Here is a 21573-nt window from a genome sequence, read left to right as displayed (position 1 = left end):
AGCGAGTGACTTCTGAAGACCAGCCAGAATGCTCTGCAGCCAACAGTTTTCACAGCAGAGGTGGGGGAAAGGAAAAAAAACCAAACCAAAAAACCATCAGGAAAGGAAGATTCTGGAATGTCCTCTCTGTAGAAAGGGTGGTGAAAGAACCAGACCGGCTTGAAAATAGACATACGCCTCCCACACCCAGCCCAGAGAGGTAACATATCAGGAGGAGCCTTTTACAGACCAGACTGGGCACTGACCTACTGTGTCTCCAGCACCAGACTCTGTTTTGAGCTGGGCAGGCTGTGGGTGCACAGGACTGCTGTTGTTTTTGACAGTGTCTGTGCTTGTAACAGAGGTAGTTTCTTTCCGAGAAACTTTTGATAACGGTGGCTCCTCCACTGCAATCCCGCTTTGCCGCTGCCGTCGGCGTTTCTTGCTCCACAGCTCATGGCAATCCTGCCAGTGCGGAAGGCTGGAAGAGAACAACACTTAGCGGTTAAGAAACACAGCAAGAAAACCTGTTTAATCCTCAGAGCCCACAGAAAGTTATTAGTGCCATGAGAGAGGCACAGATGTTCCTCTGGGTGCAACCATGCTATTAAACCAAGAAGGGGCAAGTTCTAGAACCAGGAAAGGCAGCATAATTGCATACGAATCGCTTCATTTGCACTGGGATCTCACCCCTGAATGGGCTGGGTTAGCTACAATGCACGCAAGCCCCAATAAGTGCCAGTCTGCCAAGCTTTGATAGTCTGGTGGCTTTAAGAAAGCAGCCTCCTTCAGTAACTCTGAAGCAAACAGGAATCTCAAAAGCTACTGCCACACTTGCACATAAAGCAGCTAGAGCAGAGTTTTACAATTTGCTTGACTGGAGTAGGAGACAAGAGCTGCAGCGTGACACTGCTCGACAGCCACTCTTCTAGTCAATTAACAAGCTGCATAAACAAGGCCTGGCCAGTTCTCCATGGCACAGAGGACAGGGATATGCTACGTGCCAGTCTTGCATATCTTCCAACAGAGTTTTAGAGCACCTTACAAGCATTAAGCTGAGCTTTAAAAACCAGCCTGTTACCAGGCAGTAAACCAACAGCACATGAAGAGTTACTTGCTCAGCTATATGGCAAAACACAAGGGCAGAGTCAAGAAAAGAACCCAGAAATTATAACTTAATTCTGACTGAAAAAAACCCAAGGCCAAGCCAGTGGCTCCTTCCCAAAGCTCATTAGCAGAGAGCCCGCTGCAGTGGAGGATGCCAGCTGGAACTTACTCTGGAGGTGCCATTTTGCTGAGGTCAACATCCTTAAGGAAGTCACTCTGCAGGGCCTGTTCTGCCGTGCAGCGCTTGCCAGGGTCTAGCGTCAGCATGTGGTCCAGCAGGTCGAGAGCAGACGAAGGAATGCTGTGGAGAGAGTTGGAAAGGCGGTTGGGTTAAGGGGTTGTTCTGAAGAGGGGAGAAGGCCAATTTCGGAGACACCTCAGGCCAGGAGAAATCCATGCAGTCAAAATTTATTATTATGTGATGCAGCGGCTCAAAGACATCAACAGAACAGGCATCAGATATGAGATATTTTCAGTTTAATTCTTGCCATTTATGAAGAGTAACTCTGCTACAAATGCCACAGGATTATCATGCAGTTATGCTCTCCCCCCAGAGAGCACGTCTCAAGTCAGACAGCCCCAGCACCATGAGAACAGCGTGCTGTCAAGTGTGCTCTCCAGGTGCAGACCCTAGCTAGAAGTGTCACGAGCGCACAGAGGCAGGGAACCCCTCCGGCAGGCACCTGTGGCAGATCAGATATTTAGAAAAGAGACAGTGACCCCCTTCCAGCCTTCCTCAGATAGGAAAAGCCCTCCTGGAAAGGGCTGCCCGAGGGCAGAAGGCGAGAAGGGGCAACACTGCTTTATCCTGCCAGATACGCCAGAACCAGAAGGACAGCAGATGAGTCGCACAATGTAACAGAAGGCCACAACCCCCACGCAGCCACTTATCCTCTCCTCTAACAAAACTCACAAGGAGAACTCCTCACGCAGGCGCCTTCGGTATTGCTTCTTCGGTTTCATAGTGTTGAAGTAGGGCAACTTGATGACATCTGGCCACACCGCTGGACAGGGGCTCCCACAGAGCCGGCTGAGAACCAGAAAAGCAGAGTACTATCAGCAGGTGGAACGCAGCTACGAGGAGAAGTCACCAACCTGAGTGAAAACGGTTCCTTTCTGAGCAACTTACTGTACCAACCACCTAGGCCTGGGCACACTTCAATGGAGATTGGACAACCCTCAGGTTAAAGAGGGGGTATCAGGAAGAGGAAAAATGCTTACCTTGAGTTTATAGACCATCCAACACAACGGATTTTTCAGTGTGAGATGTAATTTAAGTTCACGATTTTTGCACTCAACTACCAACAGCAAAGTTTACTGCGGGTGCATACATTAGCAGCTACACACTTGATGGCAGGCAGGGACACCTGAATGCCTAACTAGTCACATTTGCAGTTACAGTCATTTGCTGGTCCTATTTTGCAGGCAGGTTAGAGAAAAGAGGGCTCTCATAACACAGAGACTGTGTGCATGAGCGGTTTCTGCAGTACCTCTTCTCATAGGCATGCATGTGCAATGCTTTACCTGATTAATTCAAGCTGAGCCAGTTCCAGATTGGCTTGAAAAATAGGCTTCTTTGTAAACAGTTCCCCGAGGATACAGCTGGAAAGAGGAAAAGCAAGAGGTCATGACAGCAAACCCTTGGGATGATCGTTTGAACACTGCAGCATTTCTGTTCAGGAGCAGGTTTGCCTGAGGAGAGTTATTTGCATCAGGGCTTGTAGTTGAGAACTGACAAACTAACCTATGTGTACAGAGTCACTAATTCTATGCAGCTGGGAAATACCCTTCACTGGTAGGCTGGTTAACATGGGACAGGCTTCACGCTTTAACTCTTCGCAGGGAAAGGATGTGTCAATAGCACAAGAGAAAGAGATTCAGGCCGTTTATCTTTTCAACTTTATTTCACAATTTGGGGGAATATCTGCTGGCCCGAATTGCCCTCAGCTGCCAGTAGCGTACTGCTTGTCACTGCCAAGCACAAGGCATCGCCTCGCACACACGTTTGCAGGCGCACACAACATTTGTACAGCTGGAAGGGAAAGAAGAGAAGGAGCGAGAGGACAACTCTGACTCATTCAGTCCTTAACATCCACCCTTAAGCCTTCTCACAGGAATAACAATCAGTACCAAATATAGCTGTGGTCTGATACAGGCACCTGTCTGCTGGAACGGGGCTAACCCCGCTCATCTGGCACAGGACACGGAACAGCAACTGGACCTCACGGCCAGAGGTTCCAGAAGTAATTATCAGGGCCTGACTTTTACAAACCTTTGCTGTTTTGCATACTAAGCCCTGCCAAAAATTTACCTGAGAATAGCACAATGGGAAGTATGGACTTTGGGAAACCCAGCACCACTTCTGAACGCTGAACCTGAGTCTCTGGTTCTGAATCACTTGGAAAATGTTCCATCTTTGTGGCTGATCTGCCCAGGCCCCTCCCATTCACGAGGCTCTCTATGCTACTAGAGACCTGAATTCTCTACTTTAAAAGTAAATGTTTCTTAGATTTAGCTGGAAAAAAATAGGTGACAGACAGAGCAATTTGAAGAGGTTACAGGAACAACTCAATATCTATTAAGCCATTAAAACCATCCGCTGAAGCTATGACCAGCACAGAGTAAGCTTGTCACCCCTCCTGATGACAGCGGTACATTGCTATCTAAGGTTGGTTGGTTTGGTTTTTAAATAGTGAGAACAGATACCTTTTATGCTCTCATGTGTTAATACTGAGTGAAGTCTCATTCTAAGAGTTTTTACTAAATGGTATGGCTTTAGTTAGGTGACACACACCTACTTCCTCAAAGCACAGACTTTGGAAGCATCCCTGCGCTACCACAGCACACTTTGCCTAGCTGGAACAGACACCGTTTCAGAAGTTAGCACAAATCGAAGACTACCTTCCATCAGAACTGTTCTATTTCTGTGCTGATGTTCACAGCCCAAACAGGACAAAAGACACAAACCAGCTACTTACCCACAGCTCCACACATCTATGGCGGGTGTGTAACGCTCCTCACCTAGCAGCAATTCTGGAGGTCGATACCATAAGGTAATGACTTTATTTGTGTACGGACGGCTGGAACGCAAGGGAGAAATATAAACTGATGACAAGAACCACGAAACCCTTAAACTGTAATTTTTAGTTCCAAGCTGCAGAGTTTCAAGTGCCTAGACTTCCACAGCACCTGCCCGAGTTAAATAAAGCTGAAGAGATATCACAGGTTTTACAGGTTTGTCTGTGTGCACAAGACAGTTGTAGGTACCCAAGACTGAAAAATCCTGACCTGCAACAGGCAGCAGCAGGCTGCCATGGCTGAACAGCGACTGATCTCAACTGATGTCAGAGCCAAACGTGGTCCACGGCAAGCAGAGAATGTTTTTGTTTCCTTATCAGCTGGTTTGTCTAATGAAAGGCTATTAATACCAGCCAGGAGTATATTTTTTCTGACAGCTGGAGCTGCATTATACCACTTACACCATGCTGGAAATCATTTCTCAGGCAATACCAGGGCTTCCAACTGAAGGGACTATGTGGACATGAAGAAAAAAGGAGCTCATCCCACCTACGTAAACCATTTCCCCCTTCCTCTGCCCTGCTGTGCCTCACCTCTCCTCTGAGCTGTAGAGCCGGGCGAGTCCAAAATCTGCAAGTTTGATTTGCCCACTGAAAGACAAAAAACAGTCACTGGTTTGAATCTCAGCCAGGCTCAAATGCTGCAAGCAGTAAAAAGTAAGGAAGTCCCCCCATGTAGTAGAAAGGCCTAAGAAAGCAATGTTTGCAGTAATTAATTACTTTTGGATATTCCAGTCTTAATTTTTCAAACCCTATTTAGTGCTTCAAAGAAGCAAACAAACAGAAAAACAACAATTCAGTCTCGTCTCTATCACAAACCCTCCCCAACAGACCAGTGTCCCAGAGGAACTTTTCAGATGGATATCCAGACATGCAGATCCAATTATGTGCAATATTATTCTCACAGGCTCCAGGTTTTCATATGGGTATCCAGATAAAGCCTTGAGAATTCACAGCAAGTGAATAATTGTTATATATTCTGTGATTAACTACCTTACTGCCAAACATCGCTATCTAGAGAAGAGAGAGCATTCATGGAGAACTGCTGCTCCCTGCCTTAACCCTCAACGGTTTCTCTGCATACAAGCACTTCCAATAAACAGCATTTTTGCCAAAATACCATGGAGACCAAGCATACACAGAGACCCATTTACTTCAAGTCAACGTGAAAGAAAGTTAGCCGTAAGGAGATACAAAAGGGTGAGCAGAGGGCCTCGTGTGCAGAGGCTGCTACCAACAGCAAGTAGGAGGTTGTTAGGGCTGTTCACCCTGGCAGCAGAGGCCGTCAGCCAGCAGCAGCACCCAGGAAAGCCGCTGCTTAGTTACAACCATCCACCACACCACTGCTGGAAACGTGCAGGGTTGTACTCCTAGAGCGGATCAGCACCTCCCGTTCCTGGGCATCTTCCAGGTGAAGGCAACTGCGTGCTCTCAGCAGAGCCCAGGGAGAGCGCAGGGAAGAGCTTGGACAGAACTGTATCTGCTCCCAGGTTACCTGTTGTTCAATAAGATGTTGGAGCACTTGATATCTCGATGAAGGAAATTCTTTTTGTGACAGTAATCCAGACCCTCCATTAACTGTTTCATGAAAGACTTGATATGGTCCTCTGAGAAATGTACCAAGCCAGATTCTAGCAGCCCCATTAGGTCATGGTCCATGTACTCAAACACAAGGTAAAAGGCACCTGGTGTAAGAGAGAGAGAAATGATTTAAGACAAAAGAGGTGAGACAAAGAAAAAATAATGAAAGCAGATTCAATTGTTGAAATATTTTTGTGCACTTTGGAGCATGTTCTGTCAGCGTTTTCTTTAACATGGTCTTGTGATAGTTGGGGCTTACTGAGCATCCTAGATTTTTTTTCCTCAAGAGGAGGAAAAAAAAGCAGCCAAAACAACTAAGTAGCCCCTCTAATGCATCATGCCGACTTCTGAAATAAAAATATGCCACCAAAATACATTTCTTTGAAATCCTGGTCATGTTCACCTGTCTGTTTTGTTCTTTCTTTCAAGCTAATTTGTTCAGGAGACTACTGCTCTGCACGGCTTGAGCCAATGTTTGTGTTGTTTTCTCTCTCACGGAAGAGAAGGCCCCAAACAAAAGCTAGTGGGATGCTAGAACACCCTTCCTCCGCAGTGAGAGAGGACAGAAAAACTTTTTGTACTATTATTAAGTTTGTTGCCACCAACCAGGGTTAAAAGCGACCCTGTAAAGGCTCTTTTTTCTTTTTTAAGGACTGCTCTTTTGTGGCTTTACAGGAATGCAATGCATCCTTTTAAGCCCATGTCTACCTCTGCTCTGCTCTGCAGTGCGACAACTCATTTTAAGTGGAATCTATCCTCTGATGTAAGGCCAAATCCAGATGCCAAATGTCTTGGAACTATGCATAAAGGAGGAATGCAAAAAAGAATTTCCAGCAGAGTTTAGATTTTTAGTTTTACACTAAGCATAAACAAGTGGGGTTGCGCCACCTCTTCGGCTGATTGAAACCACACCCTGCAGCAAATACTACCTTTGTCCTTCTTGAAATCCAGTGCATCTTGTTTGTCCGTGACAATTTCCTTCATGTTAACAACACTGCGGTGGATCAGCTGCCGAAGGATTTTGATCTCACGGATGGCCGTGATGGGGAAGCCTTCCTTTTCATTGTCCAGTCGCACCTTCTTGAGAGCCACCAATTCACCTGCCGGAACAAGCCAGTGTCAAAGCCTCTGCACACATCGCTGCCAACAACTCTGTGGGTTTCCAGGGGAAAGCTGAAAGTAGCTACACAGCCAGCATCCACCAAGAAACTGCAGAGCCAGCTTTAGTTACCACCCTACTAATTTTTGTTACGTTGCTCTGTCAGAAGTTACCACACCAAAAGCTCAAGCCGGTGACACCAGTGCTCCTCCTAATCTGCTTCAGAGCAAAGTCACACAGGTGAACTTAAATTTACCCTGGAAGCCACTCCAGCCCTTTTCACAAGCTCCAGTACAACTAAGTCTGACAGAGGCACATCTGAAAAGCAGGGGTTCGGTTGGCACCTCTGCCTGCCACAGCTCTACCCACCACAACCGTCTGCCCATGTGTCAAACCATACACACGGGGCACGCAGTTTCACAAGCGGAGAGGGCAGCTGGGCACTAACTCTCAGTTACCAGCATTTCAGAGCTTCTGTTCTTTTGCCCGTTTTGAAAACATTTGATGTAAACGCTTATTCCAGGGCTGGAGCCATTTCTCGTTCTGCAGGTATTCGCCATTAACTGGCACCACCACTAATGCTGGAATGGGTTTTAAGCACACCCACAGTAACAAGGCCTTAAAGAAGCGGAGTCGATCTGAAGCCACTTGACATCCTTACCTGTATCCTTGTCCTTGGCTTTGTACACCTGCCCGTACGTCCCTTCTCCAATAATCCCAATGATATCAAACTTGTCCACGCAACGCTTCCCCCAGTCGCTTTCCGTCTGTCTCCTTTCCCCATACCGAGGACAACAGATTCTTAAAGAGGGAAGAGGACTGTTAGACACCCGAGGGCTCCACCTCACCCACCATCCCACGAACAAATGCCCATTCGACTGTTTTAAGCTCCGCTCTAAACACAGAGAGCAAAGGCCAGGCACCCTGTCTTTACAGTCCTGGCACCTGAGCGTTCAGCAGAGTTTAATGAATTATGCCACATCATCTCAACTCCTCCAGATACAGGCACGGCTATACAAGAGTATTATCCTTTTATTTCATTCAGACACTAAAGTGTGCCTGCCAGAACACTCTCGCTATCAGATCTTTTCACTTCAGTTATGCATTTTTCAGCTGCATACAGCTAACGAGCAATACTTTGTTCCTCCTCAGGAAATAAGGAGTGCAAAGAGTGGGGAAGACAAGCAAAATGGATATTATGCCACCTAAATTCTACAGACTTTGAGGTAGCAGAACCATTTCGCTATGGACTACCTGGGGCGCACAGTTAGCTACAGAGATTTCTATAAAGATCTCATTATATGCTTTTCACTGAGAGTAGCTTGAAGGAGAACCAAACCAGTATCTTTACCTAAAAAATACTGAAGAATTATGCTACAGTAGGACAAAAATCAGCATTTGGAGTCTTTTCCAGAAACACTGCACATTTGATTTTTATTTAAAACAAAGCTCAGCTAGCTCTGTGTGCACAAAACAATTGCATAGATGTTGTTATCGGGGAAGGTGTACACACCATGCCACGTGACTAATGCTTTAATCGTGCATGAAGCAAAGGTGTAGGTCTCTGGTTTGGAATAACCAACTCCTAGAAGCACCACGAGCTTTATATAGGGATACCCATCAGGAGGTTTCTTTGGCCTGCAGGCTATAGGCTAAATCAAGAGATGGGAGAGCTTTCAGGGTAGATGTGGCTGGAGATTGAATATGACGCACTCCAGCAGTTCCTACCACTGAAAGGGTCAAAAGGGAAAGACAACAGAACCCGTCGCAGCCTCAGTGCAATGCCTGAACCAGAGCCTCTGTTTGGTACACGATTTACACAACCTCCTCTTCTTCCCGAACTACCGTACTGTTAACTCTCAAACAGACGGGGCAAGTGGCCTTCAGCTGTGAGTAGTCCAGATATGAAACAACCCACAGGAAACAAGTTAATATACCATAAGAAAAAAAGAGAAATATGAAGTTGTTTTCTCCACATTTCACTTCCCTTAATAAAGACAGCATTCAAACGAGTCTGGGGACGAAGAATTTATAAAACTGAGCTAAATCTGGCTAAATATATTATAATGGGTGCACGTTAAGTGGTCTCCCCATCCAATAAACGGAGGGGAGGCTGCTGAGGGCTAGCAAAGCAGCTGCCAGATACAATTTCAGAAACGACTACACTTTCAACAGTGCCATCTCCACACAGAGCACAGGGCACGCAGTCAGCTCTTCTAGGAGTGCTGCAGCGTACGCTGAAACTTAGAGCTTTGAAAACCCAGACTGACATCCGTGTGAAGAAACAGAAAACCTAACAACTCAAAGTTGGAAAAAAAAAGAAAGCCAGCCTTACTTTGGTCTCTTTTTGAACGGTTGCTGAGGTGGTGTGGCTGCCTTTGGTTCCGGGGAGTCAGGAGGAGATGGATCCCCTCCAGGGAGCTCTGGAGGGAGCGGGAGGTCCGTGAGTAAGTGTCGTGGTCTCTGCTCTCTATCTTTCTTCACAGGTTTTGGAGGAAGAATCTCTTTTGGACTAAACTCCGAAAAGTTAATACAATACAAAGGTCAGACTTAACAGCAAATTAACAAACAAACAAACAAGCCTACTGTAGGACAACAGCTTGCTATTTGAGAACTTAAAGTTAGGAGCCCAAGTTTGAGTGCCAAAATTAGCATAGCCAAGTATAAAACAAACCATCCTTAAATTTTACAACGATAGTACAACGAGGAGAGAAAAGCATTATGTTTGAACGCACAGTCTTCAAATAAACACACAGCTCTCTGCAACTAGAACTTGCTCAATTTACACAAATAAGTAGTTATTCTGAGTTTCCTGTAAGACAGTTCAGGTTATCAGCCAGTACCCACTTTCAGACCTTTACTTCCTCTATTTAGTCCATTTGTCGTAATGAAATTAAATGCATGATTTGTTAAGGACCACTAAATACAAACCCAGGATGAATTACCTCTACATAAGTAACTTTTAACTTCTTAGCAAGGACTGAAATGTAGCTCTAACTTGCGGATATTGCTGAGAAACCAAAAGTTGACTTTTTTTTAAAAGAAAAAAACAAATTATCAATGGTATCAGAGGCTTGGTTTAGACTGGTAAGAGTCTCATAAGCAGAACCTAATTTCTCTCTCATGTATGCAGCAGGGAGGATTCCTACGTCTAAAGAGTCAGGAATTCTTCCCCATGCAAATCTCTGCTTCACCAGGAAAGGAAAAAGATCAAGAGATACAACCAACCTTCCAAGGTTCATTTTTAGGGCAGCCAGCAGGAGGTTTGCTGTTTGTCAGCATTGCCAGGTCTAATGCTTCAGCACAGAGAGCTGCGCATAAATGAAGTGATGGAAGTAGGCCATTTCCCCAATTTTTTTATTAGACGCTGCCTAATCTGCATGAAAATCTCTTGTGAAATATAGTTAAGAAATAAGCATGATGAAGAAGGATATTGTTCTGGCACTGAGCTCTGACATCTGTAAAAGATGGGGGAGCAATCTTATCCCACTGCTAAGTCACCACGCAGCTGCGGGATGAATCGCGTGTCGCCCAGCCTAGACCTCTGAGGAAAGCACCCGCTGACGGGCTCCATTACTAGCGGAACATATCCTAGAAACACCAAAAGTGGGAGAGCTGCACGGGCCGGAGCTCACCCCACATTAACTGCAACTTCAATGCGCAGAACGATACCCAGCTGGGCCGCTTCACCACGGCAGAAGCCACATCAAGCCTCCAAAGAGGTTCTGCAAAGCGGCATCTTGACAGCCAGGGCCTACAACAGCATGTAGGAGGCAAGACACTTGGTTCCAACTGAGCAGATCAACTAGGTTTTGCTTTCTTTAAGGCTTTCATATGCCTATTTGAAGCACTGATTTGACCTCCAGTTCTTTCAGATTGAACGTGCACAGCAACAAAAAAGCAGCTGTTTATTTGACTTTGTGTTTAATCCGCTTCTAACTGGCCATTCCTTTGTTCCTGATAGTATTCAAATATCTAATAGTATATGCTAAGCTTGGGCCCTTTGACCCTGTCAAAAAGATTCAGCCTTTTTCCAGACACACATCAAAAGCCAACTTCTTTGCAAGACTTCTTGGGAAGGGTGTAGGTTTAACCTGCAGGTGCCCAGCCTTCCAGGAGCCCCTTGCTCTCCCTCCTACCAGTTACCATTTTCTTGCTGACACACTGCTATCCATGCTTAGTCAATCTATCTGCATATCAGCACTAGTGCCCCCAGAACATTTGGACATTTCACCAGGTTATTTCTTCCGCAGTAAGAAAGAGACCCTTCAGAGTCGCCCAAGCAGAAAAATGATGAAGTGTGATCGCCAACCGCCCAAGGACTCCTAGAAGCTGCCTCCCTTCTTCCCCTCCCCTGAAATAGCAGGAATGCCATCAGCCAGGTCTGCATTTTTAACTACTTTAGCGCCGCGAACAGTCAACCAGATGTTGCCAGGATCCTCTGCAAGTTAGGCACTCTCCGAGAGCGACATCAAACACATACAAAGTTTGTACCACTTGCTTCTGAACAGCTTTTCCCCTCCTCCCGCTACACCTCCTGCTAGGTGCACCCTGACTGCTGTGAAGTCTAAAAGCATTATGGACAGACTATTGGCCTTGAGAGCTCGGCCAGCATCAAGAACGGTTCAAGAGTCTCAAACTGAACGAGGTGTGCTTTGTACTTGGACACTTCGAAGCACGTCTCCAAGTCCTACGCCTGCCACGGTCTCAGAGCCGGGGCATTCTCCCCGTCCCAGAACATGAAAACAAAAGTCTAAGAAAAGCTTTGTTCATAAATAGGATGGCAGTTGATTAAGAGTGAGCTTCTGTGCGCAGTCAGTGCCATATGCAACTGCCACTAGACTCAGCAAAATGAAGCGGGATTTCCTGTCCTTTTATTGGGAAAAAGTCACTGTAAATCCATTTACTAAGCTTAGCAACCAGCTGTACTATCGCCCACACTCCTAAAATCATAGTGATGGCAGAGATAAACCATACTTTTACAAAACTAAGCCACACCTGGGTGGGGAAAAAAAAAAAAAAGAGCTCTAGGCGTGAGTGGCTGAAAAATAAAATATAGTATTTGCAGGGCAGTTTCTGTGTTTGGAAATAAGGGAACACAGCAGCACAGCCTTGCTTAGACCGGCATCTGAGTCGGGAAAAATCTGCAATCTGTTAAAAGCTACTGCTCATCGCAGAAACATTTAAACTAAACAGATATTTGCTGAACAACACGATACAGCTTAGGCAGGGCAGCGTAAACATGCACCAGCCTAACTTTTACCTTGATTGCAGTGACAACACTACCCTAATTTACATCGATACCAGGACAAACCATGAAAATCAATTAAGTGAATCAGAATATTTAACATACCGTGTTCACTTCAACCACAGGGTAATTATATAAAATCATAACTATCATGTAACACACTATTCATTAAAGAACATGCTTTACCAGCCAATGAAATACCTAGTAGATCTTTAGCGACGGTTGGAAGGATACAGAAGTCGTTAGGGAGCTACAGGCTGAGCAAATAGAGTAGGAAAAAAAAACGTGTCAGGGATGACCTCATGTTAACAGCACTACAACATACTAACAGCTACCGAAGGGGAAAAAAGTAGTTTTCCTTTTTCTCCTCCTGCAGTTTGGATATTCTGTCCCTTTCCCTTCTTCCCCCCTTCCAAAAGAAAACCCCCGCAGTGAAGTTTCTCAGACAGAAGCCGCCACCACCAGCCAAGACCCAGAGCAGCAAGAGCTACGGTTACAGGACAGAATTAAGTCTGCATGTTTTGATTAGAAGTTACAGGAAACAAAGTTGAAGAAGGTGCAGTTTCGCTCTTGCAGTTTTGAACTCTTTTTCAAACAAACAATACCTACTTCTTAAGCAATAAGGGTTGTATTAATTACTCAGTAATGAAGAAAATACATAAGTCAAGCCAATGTCATTTTTTACACGTGGGCATGGCCTGCATGTTTGATGAATTTGGGACAGAAATAGCTCTGGTTTGTGTGCTTGTATTGGGATTGTTACTGAAGTACAGGTTTTGGAGGAATTAAACAAAAAAGCAACTTCAAAATAAGCCTGTGCAAATGGCTGCAACGCTCAGGGGTGCGTAATTCCAGAGCCACGTTTCATTACCAACATCAGTACGAACAAAGAGACGATGCAGAACCTTTACTAACCAGCATTAAAACAGCAGCCAAACCTCTCTTTCTCACCTAGATTAAGATGTAACTATCTGCACATACCTGCATCATTAAACTCTCCACATAAACCTGAGGCGGCCAAAACCAGGAATGGCCATGCAATAACGCATTTACGCCAGTGGCACAGTCCTCAGCGTACTCTGCAGGATAAGCTAGCAACCGTCAAACTGACCAAGAGAATCTGTTTATTTCAACATTTTGCTTTTAAATGCAAACAGGATGCTCTTGTGTGACCTTACCTATCCAAGTCATCTTCCCCAACTAAAATAGGGGGGAGCGGAAGCGGAGGCAACGTTGAAGTTTTCAGGTGTGGGATAGCAGCCGTCACAGACACTTGTGTTTTTGTAGCGACTTGGACAGAGGACTGAGAGTTCACCTGAGAGGATAAAGTAGACGTCCTTGGGTGGGAAGAAGATGGCAAAGACGTTGGGGCTGAAGTAGGGACCTGAACGGGAGTCAGTTGGGATGGCGGCAAAGGCGGAACAGCAGGTGATGGAGGCAAAGGCGGCAATGGCGGAGTTGGAGGCGGTGGTGTGGTTGTCGGCAGAGGCGGAGGAGGTGATTTTAGTGAGGGTAGAGGGGGTGGAATCTCCTTCTCTGCTGCCTCTGTCTCTTTTGGAGATAGGAGGTCCTCTACCACTGCTACAGGCTTCAAGTCTTTTGTTCCCGTCTGTTTTGAATCTCTAACTGGAACAGGATGTTTCCTCTCAGAGTTCTCCTCTGCCTTGATTTTTGTTGTCTCTGCAGGGGCTTTAGTCTCTGCATTTGTATGCAGTAAATTAACTAATTCTGTATCCGAAGACGATTTTTCAGATTTAACAGTTTTGATAGCCTTTTTTGATTCTGTTCCAGACTCCTTAAGTTCAGCTAAGCTGTTCTCCTTTCTAGACAGGAAAACAGGTGAGCCCTTTGCCTCCTTCCCATCCACCTTGGCTGCAGCTGCTGCTGCCGCCGCTCGCTCCTTCTTCTTCCTGCTGAGTTCTGCTCCCAGACTGGAGTTCAGTGGTAGCCTTGTCGGTGATATACTGGAATGGCGACTGCGTGACCCAGACCTCTGCTTTTTACTGTGAGATGATGAGTGTCTTGAGTACCCAGGACTTCGGCTTCGGGACTTCACAGACTTCCTGCGGAGAGAACAGGGAGAAGAGAAATGAAACAAAGCACCTCTCAACCTCTGAACTACTTGCCAACATCAATAGCTCTCTTTGAATACAGCTTGAACCCATTATTTGTCAACTAAGTTCAGACAGTCCATAACGCCTGTCAGGAGAGGGCAAAACTACTGAAACAAGTTTGTTGACCAAAGCAGTACAAGCTTCAGGTCATCATCCTGCCTTCCAATGTCAGGACTACCCTCACAATCATACTGTTAAGGCAGAAACGAAGGATCAAGATTGGACAAGCCTCAAGGTAAAGATCACAGATGCATGCACTGAACAGAAGACTTCAGTCAAGAGGATGAGCTGGCAGTTTATGAATCTTCTACAGTAATTATGTACAACTTTAAAGGAAACAGACGATAAAATATGGCTGCCCTTATGGGAATGCCACCTCAGGAAACTTCTCACTTCAAGCTGATTTCCCCCCCTGGTTCTTTTACTGTCATCAGAACTCAAATTTCCATATCATGATTCAGGAGAAGAAAAAAAAAAAAAAAAAAACACACAAAAACCCCAACCAAAACCCAGGAATTTCATTTCTGTTTCAGCTATGTCCAGAGGGTCCCAGGCTTCCTCTACAATAAATGGGCTCTAAATTAGGTATATGTGCAGAAATAAAAAACCACACTGAAAACCTGTGTTGTGATACAAGCAACAAGCAAGGCAGGAAACGCCTCACACCATCAGGGTACGCACCGCGAGCACGGGGTGAACCTAGTCAGAAGACGGCAGTAACCACAAGCTCATTGGACACCGATGTGGAAACAAGATAAAAACCAAAATGGAACTGGAAACTGGTACTTCCAGCATCTGTGTCAAAATTACTGACGAGACAGAATTGTTTCCTCCACTTTGGGAGGAACCAGGAATTCACAGGTTCTGAGACCGCATACTTTAACTGTGCACATGGCGGGTGCTGATGGGTTTAGAAGCTGTGTGAGCAAACAGGAAAGCAAGAAGTTTTGAGATCAGACCCTATGAATCTTATAGAAACTATGCTTAAAGTTTTTTTTATTCCATGATTTATTACTCAGAACATACCTTGCTTTGCAAATACGGAATTCTCTCAAAACATAGTTCCACAGTAGTTATAAAAAACACCTAAGAGCAAGCAGGCGTAAACACAGTAGATGCTGGCTTGCTTGTAACCATACCGAGAACATAATTAACAACGGGATCTAAACTGTTTACAGTGCTACCCAATATTATCCTGAGACAACAAACATTTGGAAAATAAACTGGAGAACTGAGACAGAGTAATGCAAAGTTCCTCGCCAGACATCACCCGCACCTTCAAGGATGGGCACAGCTGTGACTGCATGAGAGGTGAAGGGCCTCGCTGCACAGCAGTGTGGAGCTTAACAGCACCCTCTTCCCTTGCTACTCCAAGCACAAGCATTCTGCCCTCTCACTAGTAAGTACAAGCCCAAACCTCGTGCTAACAGTGGTCAAAGAACACGACAACTGTAGGTAGTCCTTACCTTTAGACTTACAAAATAAATATACAACCAGAAGGAGGGGGAAACTAAACATCATTGAAGGCACTCAACTATTTTCCTCTTCAGGACAGTATCCTCTAATGGGAATGCTGCCTCAGATCATCTCCTTTTCCAAGGTTCTTGCTTAATGAATTAACAGTCTCGGACGCCGTTTACCGTTTGGACAGTTCACTTGCCACATCCCAGTGCAAAGTTGCCAGGAACCGAAAGAGCTGTTACGTTTTCGCTACGCTCAAAGACACTCACAGGCTAAGGAAAACATTCCTAATGAATCTTGTAGGATGTAGTTTACTGCAACCACAAATAGTTTTGGGGTTAGTGTTCCCTATTACAATTCTTCCAGGACAGATTGTTTCAGATGCTGCAATACTCAGTTTCTCGCTCCCGGTCTCCCATCCTTCCCCACGATCACCCCCCAACAGTTATCCCAATTCAACTGGTTGCAAAGCAACATTCTCAACAAGATCACTAGTGGATCTGACACAAAACTTCTCTAAAAGTGCAATTTTACCTTGTTTTTAAGCGTTATGTTAGAAATGCAGCCACCAAAGACACCTGCATGGACAAAAGCAAGGGAAAGGTAACGCCAGAGGAAGCGGTGGGGTGCGCAGATGGAGCTCGTGGCTCGGGGTAGGACCCTCTTACGCAAGGGTTGCTACAGAAGGAGCCACACCGCAGAACCAGCCCTTCAACCCAACGAGGGCTGGGGATGACTCCCTGACCTTCCACCAGCAAGTATACATGCTCCTCCGCTCCATCAGGACCAAATCCACTTATTCCCTTCCAGTAGTCATCTCTGCTCCTCAGGCACCACTCATGCTTTTTCCCTTCATTGTCTAACGATAATTACCTACAGTTATTATACAAAGAACTGTTGTTTCTAAGCCTGTTTTCCAGCCTGGTGCTTATGGCTTCTTTGTCAGACCTGAAAAAGGCACTGCATCCAGAAGCTCACCCGTGTTCCCAGCTACACCAACGCAACCAGTAATAGAACACTCCACAACAGATCTTACCTCGCATCATTAGACCACTGACAGCCTCAACACCACTACAGCACTTGCTGAGGGGCAGTCTTCCACAGCAACACTTGCTCTTATCACTGCTGGATATCTCAAAAAAGATGCGATAAGACAGGAAGATGCACAGGTGGATTTTGCTTTTTAAAGATGCTCTCCCCATCCTCTGGAACGATCTTTCCGTGGCTTTACCTGCCGCTGGTTAGTTCGTGCTTTTACCCCTTTCATCCTCAATGTGTGTTAAGGCAACACTCTACAGCTTACTGGCTTCGCTAAGGTTATCAGAGATGGGCAGGGGGCAAATTCAGCCTCACGTGAAGTTCTTCTGCTGGATTAAAAAGTGCTCTGGGGTTAAAAACCACTTTGTTGCCTCTCTAGCACTGGAAACTAGAAATACAAGATACTAAGTGTGATGACTGTGAATTAGCATAAAGAAGTCGGAGATGATGGATTGTCTAAAAATCCAAACAAAAAAAGCATGATTAGATCAATTTAACTGATACAGTCAGAAGATTAGAATGGTCTTCAGAGGAGGGAACGCTAGAACCCTCCAGACCTCCTCAGGCTGAGAATGACCACAGCTAACAGCCGTCGGCAGAGGGGACCCTGAATCAGTTGGCAGAACAAAGCCCCACATCTACATACTCGCATATTATCCACTGTATGAACTTCTAGGAACATCTACAGACGTTAAAATACTTCACCTGCTCCAAGCCCCAACAGAAGTTAAGAATAAAGTGCAAACTAGTATCTGGGATACTAGTTACCACATGCCCCGTGCTCTAATTGCCCAGGAAACAAGCGCAAACACGAGGCCAACGTTTCTTATTTACGAATGCCTGACGACCTTTTGCCGTGGCAAGGATCTGCGTAGCATCGGCCACTACGCCAGCACGTGCACACACTCACACTTTGCTGCTATACTTAGTACAGAGCACAACCCACCTTCAGCAAGCTGAAGGACTCTGGAATTTCTTCTTCTAGTTTTAGCTGCAATGACAACTGTTGCTACAAGGAATGGCAAGCCACATCTGTTATTTTCCCTACTGACCAAATCATCTTCATTTCCTCCTAAATTGAAGCAAGTTGTTTTGCACAGCCATTTGAAATGCAAACAATCTGTATTCTCGCCAATCAGTGCGGCACGTTGATTCAGTTTCTTAACGCTGTATTTTAGACATGGAGATTAAAGAAAACACAGAATGCACCAAAAAAAAAAAAAAAACCCCAAAAACAAACCCCATATTGTCAGTCAGTGGAAATAATTCAGTGTCCCAGAAAAGCCTGCGTTACCTCCTCTGAAGAATTCAAGCCACAGTCAGATGTTCGTCGCCTAAGCGAGTGTGCCAGTTAAAGACATCCTCTCTCCCAAACTGCTCCTGCCCCTCTGCAGGAGCCAACAGAAGAGATCATGCAGTCACCCCCCCCCGCTGCTCTGGTGCAAAGTCAGCTGCCTCCGTTTACACACTCATCTGCGGCAGATCAACCGAAGCTGTCTCAGCCCATCCGCTCCTTCGGGTGGGCTCCTCAGCAGCCGTCAGCAGCGGGGCAGCCCCACCTTTGGCTTCTGGAGCAGACGTTTGACCATAAACTTACACCAACTGCCGCCTCACCGTATGGGCTGCAAGCTCAGCGAAGCAAAACCGACAACAAATTACAACTTACAATTTGCCTAACGTATGGAAAACACATTAAATTCCCTCTGTCCCTGTACTAGGATCACTTCAGGTGGATGTTTTCTGAAGGTGTAATCCGTATTTTTTTTGTTCTGCTTTAAAAGAGCACATCACACAGCCGGTAAGTTATCTGCCCAGAAAAGAGAGAAGAGTAGTAGGTTATCGATGAAGTCAGAGATTCAAAGAATTCAGTACAAGCTGAGTGTAAACAGTAAGTAACCTTTGGAATCTAATTTGGTTTGGGGTCTAGCATTTTGTCAGTGAGTCAAAGATGCCCCTAAAAAGTTTCTTATGCGGGTGAGTTCAGGGAAGCAGCACGAAGTGCTTCAAAGTTGCTCCTATAATTAAGATCAGGAAAAGATAACTGCTTGATTTCTCTAGTCAGAAGCAACTAGCCATTTACAGAAAGAGTAGGCTTCAGTTTCACCTGGGAAGTGGAGTAACCCGGGGAGGAAAAACACCTCTTTGCTTATGGGTCCGGTTTCCATGTGGTTTCTCCCTGGTTAGGGCTGAACATGGATATTTAACAGGTGCCGCAACACACAATTATACCATGAAGTATACATACATTTTCTAACACTGTATCCTTACTCTTCCAAAAGTATCAGCAAATAACATCTAAGAGCAGTGCCACTGGGGCAAAAAGGATCGAGGGGAAGGAGAAGAGAGGCATCAAGGACCATCCCTCAGAACCTCTCAGGAATATGCAGAGAAAACTGGGCAGAGGAGAAACAGCCTGAAGGCAATTTTCACTGTGTAAAACCACAGCAGAATAAGTAGATTTTACGTAACGGCTTCCAGGGTGCTAAAACCAATACACCTCCCTCGCAGCAAGGACAAAGGCACTACTTCAAGCCCACTACAGAAGACAGTATTCCTGAAGTTAAGAGAAGAGCTCTATGGACAAAGGCCAAATTCCAAAAGCCCCAAGTTCTTTGGGAACTGCTGATCACATAAACATGCTCTGGAGGCGGCCTCTTCACTCGCAGCTCCTGTTTGGACCAGAGGATGCAGTAGAGCTAACACAGTGCAGAGCATTTCTATAGCGATTACATTCCAGGTCACATCTTAATTGCCATGGAGCTACAACCAAAGCTTCACAGCACCCGTGGTGACAACTGGAAACTCACTTAACATAAGCTGAAGCTAGGGGGAAAAAAAAAGTCAACATTAGAGTATGTATTCGTTTATATAACAGGATGATTAACGTATGTCTGAAATAAAACACACAGAACTACCTTCAAATAACAGTTTCATTCTGTAGCAAGGTTACTGACTAAAGAAAAAAAAAAAAGAGAATAATATAGTTAAGCCAAAATACAGCTGGTTCCTACTTGCCCTTCCAGAATTCCCAATTTCAGAATGGAAGCAAGAAACTCTAGTACTGAGAAAAGAAAGCTTAGGCTAGAAAGATGGAGTTTACATCTCGTCATCTCCAATTCAAGGGGAGAGACAAGTCAGTTCAGAAAGAGCAAAACACACTCAAAACAAGCCACCCTCCTGAAAAGCGTGATCAAGTTTCCACACACAGTAAACAGATAAAAGCCTCCAGAAACAGTTGAAAACATTCTCCCTGGCTGAACTTCTCACCAGGGAAGTGCATTAGAGCCCACATCAGGAGCTGAATGGTCAGAGCTCAACCCTCCCCAGGAGCCTGGGCCCTTCTGCAGGGGCCACCTCCAGAGGTGGGTGTAACTTAACCCCCGGAGCTCATTCAGCCCTAGGCCTCTCTGCTGAGAGCCAATATGGACGCTGCCTACCGTCAGTCAGAGAGGTGTTTTCCAACACCAACACCATTTTAAAGGGAATTGCCACCAACCCAACCACAGCAATTCCACACAGATCGCTCTGCAGCCAAATTAGGCACCCCGTGACCTGAACCCCACCAAGATGGGGAAGGGGGTTAACCCCTTGCATGCCCAGAACCACCCTGACCACCCCCAGATGCTTCCCCGCTCCCCAGGGCACGGAAGACAACGCAGTGAGCACGCACCTGGCGATGGGGCTTCGGCTCACAGAGCGCTTCGCGGCGAAAGGGCTGCTCGAGCGCCGTCGGCTGTAAGGGCTGGGCGACCTCCCGCTGTATGACCCGCTGCCTCTCTCGTAGCTGGAGGAGCGCCTCCTGGCATAGGGGCTTATGGACCTCTGTCGCCGGCTGTAAGGGCTGGGAGAGCGTGTGTTCGACTGGTAGGCCACGGGCTCCTTGTAGGGTGGGCTGATCGACTGCCGGCGCGAGGAGCCGCCAGGGCTCTTCCTGTAGGGATCATAGTTACTGGATGTGTGAGAGCGGGGAGGACTGAGATCGTACTCCTGGATGTAGGAGGCTCCTGAGGGGCTGTCGTCCAATTTAGGGCTGTCGGACCATTTTCTGTGAGGGCTTCTGGATTTCCGTTTAGGGCTGTCAATTGTTTTGTAACTTTTTGGAGCATCCCTTTTCCGATGGCTTTTACTGCGCTCTTTGTGGCTGGACTTGAGCTCCCGATCCTTCCTGGATTTCTCCTTGTGCGCTTTGGCTGACCGAGACTCCTTGGTGCTACTCTTTGAGGACAGTGACTTCGGGTGCTCCTCACTTTCAAGGAATCTCTTGGAGGATCCTGACAGTCTCTCCTTGGTGGACCCGGACCTGCTGGATGCCTCCAGGCTCTTTTCTAACTTCCTCTCTTTTTCTGCCTGTTTGCTCTTCATCAGCTCACGAATGCGCTTGTGCTGGTGGTGCCGGTGCTTCTGTATCCTCTCGCTCCTGTCCGCTTTCCTTTCCTCGTTCTCCCTCCTGTCCAGCTTGAGGGCCACATCATCCGAGAAGGTATCTGAATCCGAACTGATGTCATCATACTCCACCAGCGGCTTGATCATCGCGCCCAAGGGTGCCGCCGTCTCCTGGGCTGCCAGCGGTGACTCCTTGGAGTGCCTGGACTTATGCCTCTTGTGCCTGGAGGCCAGCCGGTGCCTCTCCTTGCTGTTCGAACTCCCGCTGCCAGGCGCGTGCTGCGAGGACCCCCCGCCGCCCCCATCCTTCTTGCCCCCATGTCTCTCCGGGTTTGGCATTCCTCCTCCACTGTGCTCCAGAGAGGGGAAGGGGGGGGGAAATCCTCCAAAACCCCCAAAACTTCAAACTTTCTCAGCGCCCGCTCCCTCGCACCATTCACCCCGGCCTCAGACCTCCCTGCCGCCAACACCCCCCGCCGCCACCTC

General features: G+C 46.4%; 1 protein-coding gene across 3 annotated transcripts in view; it reads right to left on the bottom strand.

The window, feature by feature from the left end:
- Positions 1-21568, bottom strand: part of CDK12 (cyclin dependent kinase 12) — a 28127-nt gene extending 6559 nt beyond the window's left edge. For all 3 annotated transcript variants that reach the window (XM_075117072.1, XM_075117073.1, XM_075117074.1), the window contains exons 1-12: positions 20375-21568; positions 13270-14154; positions 9179-9355; positions 7505-7644; positions 6674-6844; positions 5659-5848; positions 4698-4754; positions 4065-4166; positions 2611-2688; positions 2000-2116; positions 1256-1387; positions 246-460 (exon numbers count right to left, since the gene is read on the bottom strand). In XM_075117072.1, the coding sequence (XP_074973173.1) occupies positions 246-460; positions 1256-1387; positions 2000-2116; positions 2611-2688; positions 4065-4166; positions 4698-4754; positions 5659-5848; positions 6674-6844; positions 7505-7644; positions 9179-9355; positions 13270-14154; positions 20375-21426 (3316 nt within the window). In that variant the 5' untranslated portion in view covers positions 21427-21568. The remainder of the gene's footprint in view (positions 1-245; positions 461-1255; positions 1388-1999; positions 2117-2610; positions 2689-4064; positions 4167-4697; positions 4755-5658; positions 5849-6673; positions 6845-7504; positions 7645-9178; positions 9356-13269; positions 14155-20374) is intronic.
- Between the last annotated feature and the right edge of the window lie 5 nt (positions 21569-21573).

The sequence above is a fragment of the Phalacrocorax aristotelis genome, chromosome 23 (assembly GCF_949628215.1).
Source record: "Phalacrocorax aristotelis chromosome 23, bGulAri2.1, whole genome shotgun sequence".
Lineage (NCBI taxonomy): Eukaryota > Metazoa > Chordata > Aves > Suliformes > Phalacrocoracidae > Phalacrocorax > Phalacrocorax aristotelis.
This window is presented reverse-complemented; position numbering and strand designations above follow the sequence as displayed.